Source organism: Gopherus evgoodei, chromosome 1 (assembly GCF_007399415.2).
Source record: "Gopherus evgoodei ecotype Sinaloan lineage chromosome 1, rGopEvg1_v1.p, whole genome shotgun sequence".
Lineage (NCBI taxonomy): Eukaryota > Metazoa > Chordata > Testudines > Testudinidae > Gopherus > Gopherus evgoodei.
Genome location: NC_044322.1, coordinates 145023760 through 145032967, shown reverse-complemented (window position 1 = coordinate 145032967; position 9208 = coordinate 145023760). Strand labels below are relative to the sequence as shown.

The 9208-nt window shown below is 36.3% G+C and overlaps 1 protein-coding gene across 3 annotated transcripts in view; it reads right to left on the bottom strand.

Annotated features, from left to right (window-relative positions):
- Positions 1 to 3214: 3214 nt before the first annotated feature.
- POLA1 (DNA polymerase alpha 1, catalytic subunit) overlaps positions 3215 to 9208 on the bottom strand; it is a 347695-nt gene continuing 341701 nt past the window's right edge. For all 3 annotated transcript variants that reach the window (XM_030575194.1, XM_030575210.1, XM_030575203.1), the window contains one exon: positions 3215 to 4178. In XM_030575194.1, the coding sequence (XP_030431054.1) occupies positions 4006 to 4178 (173 nt within the window). In that variant the 3' untranslated portion in view covers positions 3215 to 4005. The remainder of the gene's footprint in view (positions 4179 to 9208) is intronic.

Below are 9208 nucleotides of genomic sequence, written 5' to 3'. Positions count from 1 at the left end.
GCGAAGACAGCTCGGCGCGGTGACAATTGCGGTGCAAGGCGTCCCGAGCGCAGGGCACGTTCAGCGGCAGGCAGAACCCCGGGCGCGTTTCAGTTCGCCACCAGCCCGAAGTGGGGGTCGCCCCTTTCCTGGTTTAGGAGGAGGGCGCAGTGGGACTGCTCCGGACTAGAATTAAGAGGTGCAAACCCCAGAGGAAGGTAAATATTATTTATCTGACCCCCCACCCCAGTTGTGTGTGGAGGTGATCACACACAGAGAGGCCACTTTGACAGACCTGGTTTGTTTTTATGAACAAGCTACATTCCCCCCCAATAACTACACATTTCGCTGACAGTATTATATATACACATCTATATTTTAGAGTTTTCAAATAGGTGCAAAAATAACGTTTGTTCCTGGACGTTATTAACTGTACAGTTTGAAGTATACATTTTTACTGCAAAGAAAAGGGACTCATTATCAAGCCATTACACATTATGAAATGTCATTCAGTCATTTTTATTCTTTCTGCTGAAATCTTCGTAAAAGCCCGAATCATACTTCCACAAGCAGCAATTTTGCTAATCCAAGGGGTTATTACTCTGGGCCCTTATTAGGATCTATACTACTGGCAAGCAATCCTATAACGTTCTCAAAAGAAGTTTACCTCCGTGTTATAAAACCAGTAGTGGTATTTATACTGTGCAATAATTAGTGTATTACTTGAATCCACTAACAGGTTCATTTTATCTCTGCACAAAACCTCTGGTCTGCTTATAGAAAGCTTGTGCCTCCTTTGGCGCAGTTAAAGTGGTGACAGAGTGAATGAAGGCTGGTAGCACTTTCTCCTTTTGCCTTGCCTTAATTCCCATCTCTTTCTGCTCTCATCCAATTAGTGCAGTGTATTAAGCGGTTTATCATCTCATAGTCAGCTATTGAGAGAAACAAGGCGAACACTTTGCAATAGAGCCTGCTCTCCTTTGACACCCTCAGGTACTTACATATTCCACTGTGCTATGAATAATAGAGGAAGAATAGAGCACTAATTCCCTCATCAAAGAATGCCTTGTCTGCTGCTTTGCTCAACAACACCATTCTGATCAAAAGAAAAGCAATAAAGCTTAGCATAACAAAACGAAACCTACTTATTAGCTTAGTGGTTAAATTAATGCAGAGCCGCTGCTATTCAAAACCAAGGTTTGAAAACAGCCTCCAATAACCTGATAATACTGCCTTCGGGATGAAGGAATTTTAATCTGAAATTTGAAGCTGGCACAGATGAGTTAATCTATTAAACTGCTATAAGGAGAATTCACCACGAACTGTTCAATTAAGAAATATTTAAGGTGCTCTACAGAAGATAGACAAATAGAGCAAAAGGGAAGATGGGCTGAAATTTGGAATTAGCAAAGTGCATTTTGCAGTGAAAAAGGGAATTTTGGCACAGGCCCAAATGGATTTGTGGTATGAATTGTTGTTAATAACATATAAATGCCCTATGTGAAGTCTGGCTTCTTAGTTTGTGTATCAACGTTGCTCTCCCCAAACTGGGGGGAAAAAAAAAAGAGAAAAGAAAAAAAAATGTTTAACTGTAGTAGATTTGGCGGCTGCAGCAGGGAAAGGTGCAAGGGAGAATGTGGAATAATTCAGCCTAGATCAGTTTCAAAATACAAGCCTGTGAACTTCAACCTTTCTCAAATTATTTACAGCACTAAGTCAACTATAGCCATTTCCTATATACATAGAATATTGAAAAAATATAGAAAGATGATTTTGCATTTCCCAGCCTTTCTCCAGGGCCAAAAAAGAGACAAATTGCTTAGGGTTTATTAGTAAGGAAAAAGGCAGTTGTTCCTTGCCAGGAATTTTAATCCTTCTTTTCTGTGTGATGGAAGTACAACTTTACTAGAGTTACAAAAATGGATACTATATATTGCTGCACCCTTCACAATTATTCCACAACCTTCATTTAACGTATAACTCCCTAAACTAGTAAACTAACAGGCTATTCAACAATGATTATACAGAGATACAAATGCCAGAATAACCGTTTTATTTGTATACAATACTTCCATGTCTTGAAGAATGTAATCATTTTACTTCGCTAAATATTCTACCCAGTCTCATTGGTCAAGTCAAATAATAATTTGACTGGATACAGTGAAAATCTCAAATATACAGGAAATTAAAAAAAGACAGGCTATTGATTATTGTATCTTTCAATGGTCTTTAACTTGACTGTTTCATTTAGACAGCAAGACCTTATTTTAGACCTTATACCTGAGAAATTATGTGTTATAACGATCTGACTAAATATGCTGAATGAATGCACAAGTAGCACTGCTCGATGCAGCCAGATGTATGGGATAAAATTGACCCCAAACTGGTAACTGTTGACAAGCACACTCTCATTTACTTTAGTAGGACTACTTGTGTGAGTAAACTTGCAGGAGTTAGCTCCATGTATGAGACAGCAAATGCATACTTAGACATACACGACATCAATAGCTACATAACAGTGTTACCCCAGAGCACTCTCTGGTGAAATTTTATAAACAAATATGATATAAACACATACACTCAATCACACAATGCCCTTTGATATCTCGTGGGTTTGTGCTCGTACTCTCACTATTTTCTAGCTTCAAGCCTTTTTCTTAGTTTTCATTGAACCAAATTGACCTTTTAAAAGCAGAGATGCATATACCTATGTAAATTGTACTGTGAATTTGGAGGAATGGATTCTAAGGGTAAGTCTACACTGCAATAAAACGCTTGCTGCTGGCCAGTGTCAGCTGATTTGGGCTGTAGGATTGCAGTGTAATGTTCAGGCTTAGTAAGGAACACTGAGCTGTGGGACCCTCTCCCCTGTTGTGTCCGGTATATACCACGGATCCAGTCAAATTTTCTTTCACTAGAAAACTTTATTTTTTTCCGTCAAGCAGTAAGACACTTTACATTTTATACCGTTACATATTTTTAAAAACATTTTATAGTCTTGAATTAACAAATGCATGACACTGTAAACCTAACAGACTGTAATACTTATTGAAAAGTACAAACAACCTTAAATTTTTCTTCCTCCTACACAAAAGAACTAACCATTTTTATTATAATTTCTTGTCATTTCTGTTTGTCATTTTACTGGCAGTAAACAGGCAATAAGATTTGTTTATAAAACCATTAAAACTTTAGTGTGGCCATAATCCCTTTTATCACAAAACAGTAACTTCTGTTTTTTTGGCTACACTGCATTGTATCCACATTTTTGTCACTGACTGTTTATATCATCTGATTTTTGTGTGGATAAAGATAGATATCTATGCGCTTAGTCTGTGTAGCTGGTGAGCTGACTGCATATTTATTTCTTTAGAATAGCAAGACTTTATTTATGTTTAAGTACAAAGGAAGTACATCTAAAACAGAAAAAATATGATTCTCTGTTTTTGGTAAGTACAGGTTATAAAACTTCCATCCCTTGTTCAGTACCTTTATATATAAATCTTAAAAGTAAAGCCCCCTTCAGAAGAAGGTATTAGGACATTAGGAGGCTTTTAGGTTTAGTATTGTTTTTAATTGGTATGTTTACCATAGGAAAGTAGATAAACTATGAAAAGGCAAAACATTAGTGCTCCTACTGAGACCTCTACTAACCTCTTTTCCTGAGAGCACCTCTACTAAATACCCTGGAGCAAAGTCTAGGATCACTTACATTCCAGCAACTCTCACTGGGAATTATTCAATTAAAGCAGCAGTTCACCCACCCCCTTTTCCCTCATAGGTCTAGATACAACACAATATATATATACACAAAATCTACTATTTAGGTGGTCCAGTAAATCACTATATTCTGTTTTTATCTTTACTTTTTTTCTCCATTGATAAACCAAGATGATTAAAACACATCTGTCTTTTATGTATGTTGAAATCAAAGTATTATTGTTTAAAATGGGAAAACCAGAGGAGAAAAAAGATGATTGTTTTTGAAGGACAACAAACCTCTCTTCTCCCATCATTTTCACTTAATCATTGTCTTTCATTACTGAGATCTCTCACAGATTTTATTATACTGAAAGTCTGAAAGAGTTTGCTGAGGTTTACTTCAGAATAGCCACTCGAGCACAGAAATTTGTCTACTGTGTTCTTCAACTTTCTGTAAACCTCTGTCTCATTTATGGTCAGCTTCCTCTTCATGCTTTCTAAAAACAAAAGAGAAGGATTAAAAGATCAAAAAGGGAAACACTTTTTCATTCATCTTTTAAAATAAAATGTGGTTAACTGTTGTTGGAGACACAAAACAAATTTTACTGCGATAGCTTCAGACTTTTTCTGTGCTCTCATCCCCCACTTACCTTTTCCAAGACAATGCTTTACCCACATGTTTAGGAGGGATGTCAAAATTGTAACTCACAAAGACAATGAATCTAGTTCAACAAGGAATTAATCCGACCATCTGTCACACCACAACTGAACTGGTGCAGCACCTCCTGTCAGTAACTGACAGAAGTGCTGCTTGGCAAGAAATGCTGCCCAAATGGAGGGAGAAAGTGGTTGTTGATTAGACGCAACATCAGAGAAAACTAGGTGTGTGTTGTCATTGACAAATGATTATTAAAAAAGTGGGATCATGAAACTTATCACATAGAGTGGGCAGCATGTCTAGTGGTTAGAAAAAGGGATCAGGCATCTGGAGACCCAGCATGAAATTCTGGCCCTAGTGAAGTCAATGGCATCATGATTTCATCCCTTGTTCTTATTCCTATCTGTATCACTGGATCACTGAAATACCTTGGGCTGGTCTACCTCTCTGTTCCCAGGTCTCCTCATCTGGAAAATGGGAATATTAATACATATCTATCATTGTAATGCACTTCCGGATCTTTGATGAAAGGCATTAACTGCACACTATTAACAAAGGAGGAACTCCTCATGAAGGCAACTTCCTACCCTAACATGTAAGTAAGATAAGCCTATTGTCTTAGCTAATAGGCCTTATTTAGAAGGCATCAGATTCTCTTGAAGTACCAATGAATAGGCCTTTCCAAAGTGTTTGGTTGGCATGATATCTCTGACAAAACACAAAGCCACTTTCTTTTTTAAATTTATTTATTTTTTAAATTTAGTTTTATAACAATATAGAAAAAAATAAACAAGTCCCCTTATCTTTGGCTGTGAGTGGCTTATCAAAATGACAAACACAATCCAACTAAGAATAAAATCAGCAGATATTCCACGTGCCAACAATAAAATACCTGGTAAAGATCAAGTCCAACAATGCTCTTCTTTTCAAACCAGTTCCAATCATGCCCCTCCCTCTTCATAAGCCCAGGTAAATAGATAAGCCTCATAGTGTGCCTGGAAGGTAAACCGATTCAGACATTTTTGGACTAGTGGATACGCAGGAAGTGGTTCCAAAGTTGAGGGTCCCTTCCTCTTTTATACTGGGAGAGCTCTAGCTTAAGCCCCTCTGCAGATCAAAATGGTGACAGTATGGCACAGGGAGATACGCAATCTCTTGAAGCAGCTCTCAAGCCATTTTGGCATAGCATAAGCATGTATCCTGCAAGCATCCCACACGGTTTTCCTATTACACATTATTCTTGGCCTGCTACAACCTGTCTCATTCCTTCCTGTCCTCTGAGCAGAGACTGAAGCATTTCATTATATTATTTATATTACAAAAATGCCCCAAAGTACATATTCCATGTAAAAAACCGTAAGAATAACAATTCTCTCTTAACTAGCCAGTATGACACTTTGTGGTTTGTTAGAATAACATCAATCTTTAGGGCAGTGAGCATTTCCCAGGAGCAGTGAGAGCCACATGTTTTTTTGGGACTCAGTGACTTTTCCAGTCCACCCATGTAGGGTCAGACCAAAAAAATTAAGGTGGAGAGATGAACACATCCCATTGATCTAGCTTGTGTCCTATCCATGAGAATGAAGAAGGACCCATATAATGTATGAGGACCTGGGAGAAAAACATTAGATAGGAGGGACAAAGTATTTGGGGAAAATAATCACAAATCTGGAATTTTATAACCATGTTATAAAACATCTTTGACCTTTGCAAGATTTTTCAAGGTAAATTCACTATGTAATAATCCAATACAATATACCTAGCTTCAGGTATTATTGTTGGTTCCTCCAGTCATACACTTAGCTTTTCACATTTATTTACACAGTAACTTCCACTGAAGCCAATCTTTGCACATATTAATGCAAATTTCTTTTGTTTTAAAATTATGATAGTTAAATAGGATTAAAAAAGTGTACAAAAAATTTTAGGTACTTTACAAACAACTCTAATGAGGAAGGGCTTGGTCCCCAAAGGATTACATTTATGCTTAATTTTAAGTATGTGAGAATTTACATGCCCAACTTCACACACACGTATAAGTGTTTGCAGGATCAGGTCCTAAGTCATCAATACATGAAGTCAACTTGAGTATAACATAGCTGAATTACTATTTGTCACTATTCAGTCTATAATCAAATTATCTTTTTCTACTGGTAAAAGATAACTTAAAATTTCATCCTAAAGAGAATAAAAAAACAGATTAAAGATTCTGTATTTTAATCAGATTTGAATCACTATAGCATAAAACACATGTAATTAACTTGGAAACACTTTAAATGTTGGGTCTAATTAAACATAACTGTGAAAAGATACATTAAATGCTGTAGTAACTCAGTATATTGTCAAACAAAAATTAATTATCCAAAATCCTCAAGACACTAAGCAGTTCATATATTGCTAAAGTGTACGAGATATTAAAGGATTTTATTTGCAAATGCTCATGTCCTGGCAAAACAGGAAACTTGTGCTTACTCTACCACCAACTGTATCATGAAGGGTCTAAACTTGAAGTTCAAAATTAGGCTGAAATAGTTTTAAAGCTTCACAGAGCCCAGGAGAGAGCAAGGTGAAGTGTATCAATGTACAGAAACAGCTGCTACATATGGAAAGAGCAGGAAGACACATTAATCAGGAAAAGAACAACTAAACTGAAACAATAAAGCAATGCTGAAGTGAAGAACAAAAAAACAGACACACACATCACTCAAAATCTGTCTCAAGCCATTCCACTAGCAGAGTTTCTAGCTTTTGTTCACTAGATCTAAACATTCATTGTTCACGGTAACCCTTCTGAAAATTTACCTTAATTACTTCAAAAGATTGCTAGATGGAATTTTTTTTTTTAAGGCAGAAGGGAAAGGTTGGAATGGGAAATGAAAAATAAAAGTGGCTGCATTAAATTAGTGGGAGGATAATTTTAAGCCTTAATTATAAAATGTTATACCACTAAATTCAGACTGCAGTTCTATCTGCAGTACAGCAATACTATGCATTTGAATGACAAGTGCATCTGATGACTGGGGAGAACAGATTTAAAGAACTGTAGTAATACAGTGCAGGGGAAGATGAGAGAGGACACAGCTCCTGATGTGTTTACCTCCTCTGCTGATGGGATATTGACTTTTCCCACCAGGTTGGTTAGAAAGGGGACTATTTACGCTGCCACACAGCAGAGTAAGAATGACAACCAGCATCACTCTGTGCTCCTCTTAGTAAAAGACAACTGTGACCACCGTATATCACACAGTCAGTCAATACTTTCAAGTTACCATACCATCCAACTTAAAGATGCATGTAAAAGCTCACATTTTCTTCCTAAATGAGAATTGAATCAATAACAAACCTAAGGCCCTCTGAGAACAAAGCTATAAACATCAAATGGAATTGCTTTTCAGCACTTGGGCCCAAGTATGAAAATAGTTTAATACCTAATATTATCACTTTTTTTTTAACATAATGTCCATACACAATGGCAAGTTTTCATTTACAATTGTTAATATTTGCAAAAATTTAATATAAATGAATATAACGTACAAAAAGCAACAGTCTTTTATATAAAAATAAAAAGAAGAAATTTAAAGTTTTTAAAATAGATTTTAAAAATGGAAATTAAGATGTGATTTTGATCTTGCAAAACAAAACTCAGATATCATAATCCCTAAAGTAATTACTCAATAAATATTTCAGAACCAAACTCCTTTGCCAAATGTAGGGAGAAAAACTGCCCCATTCCTCATAATACAGAATGATCTTTTACTGATCCAAACTATTAGACAGAAGTTCCTATAAAACTTCCCATGTGTTCCTCCTCTTCCCCCTCCACTTTTCTTTTTAACTGAGTGAAAAATGCTCTTCTTTTTGAAGAGGCATTTGAATCTTATCTACCCTACACAGTTGTGTGGATGGATGAAGCAAAGACGGAAATGTCTCAATGTATTGTTAAATATTTTCCACTTGCCACCCTTTACCTTCACTCTTATAAAAATGATGGACAGAGAACCTGATATTAGAAACCAACCACTTTTGTTCTTGTCTGCAGTACGGTGAAAGGTTTCTGGGCTTTACATCTACTGATTGGACAACTGGACTCTGACAGGATAATCAGAGTAAGTTCGTCGGCTAATAACAACATACACACAAATGCATGTGTACTTTGTGTGTGAGAAATAATATAGTTCCATGAACAAAATGTCAGATTGTTGGTTTATCTAAAAGCAAACAAAAATCCATATCCTGTCATGTACATGTGTTAAGGATTCAGTAGATCACATATGTACAAGGTCATGTCTAATACTTTGAACAAAAAAACAAACTAAATTTGAAACCATTAGAAACTGAACATTTTTATATCACCTACTGGTTATTATATTTTAATTATAGCAAGCTTAGGCACACAGGCAGCAGTCTCTGTTGCAAATATCTATGTTTCATTTATTTCTGTGCAAAGGTAGCAAACAACAGTCAGTCATAATTGGTTCTGTCAGACGTGATACAGTCAGTCATAATTGTCTCTGTCTAGAGGTGTGTCAATTTACTGCAAGTTAAATAAATATTCTGTCAATTATGAAATCAGGTAATGTGAGTCATTTTTTAATTGCATCCCCCCCTTTCTAATACACAGCACCCCATCCCTACAGTTAACCTTAGCTTTGCCGTTTCTGCAATGTCACTGCAAAACAAAAAAATAGCAGTAAAGAAAAAAAGGTATCACTTGACAAAATCTTTGCTTTTTTGTTTCTAAGAAAAAATAGCAAGAAGCTGTGCAAGCCACAGATTACTAAGCCTACATGGTGGTGTTGTTCTTAGATATCCATTGGTGACACCAGTTTCTTAGTTTGTACACACAGACCAACTCAATCTCAGCCTCAA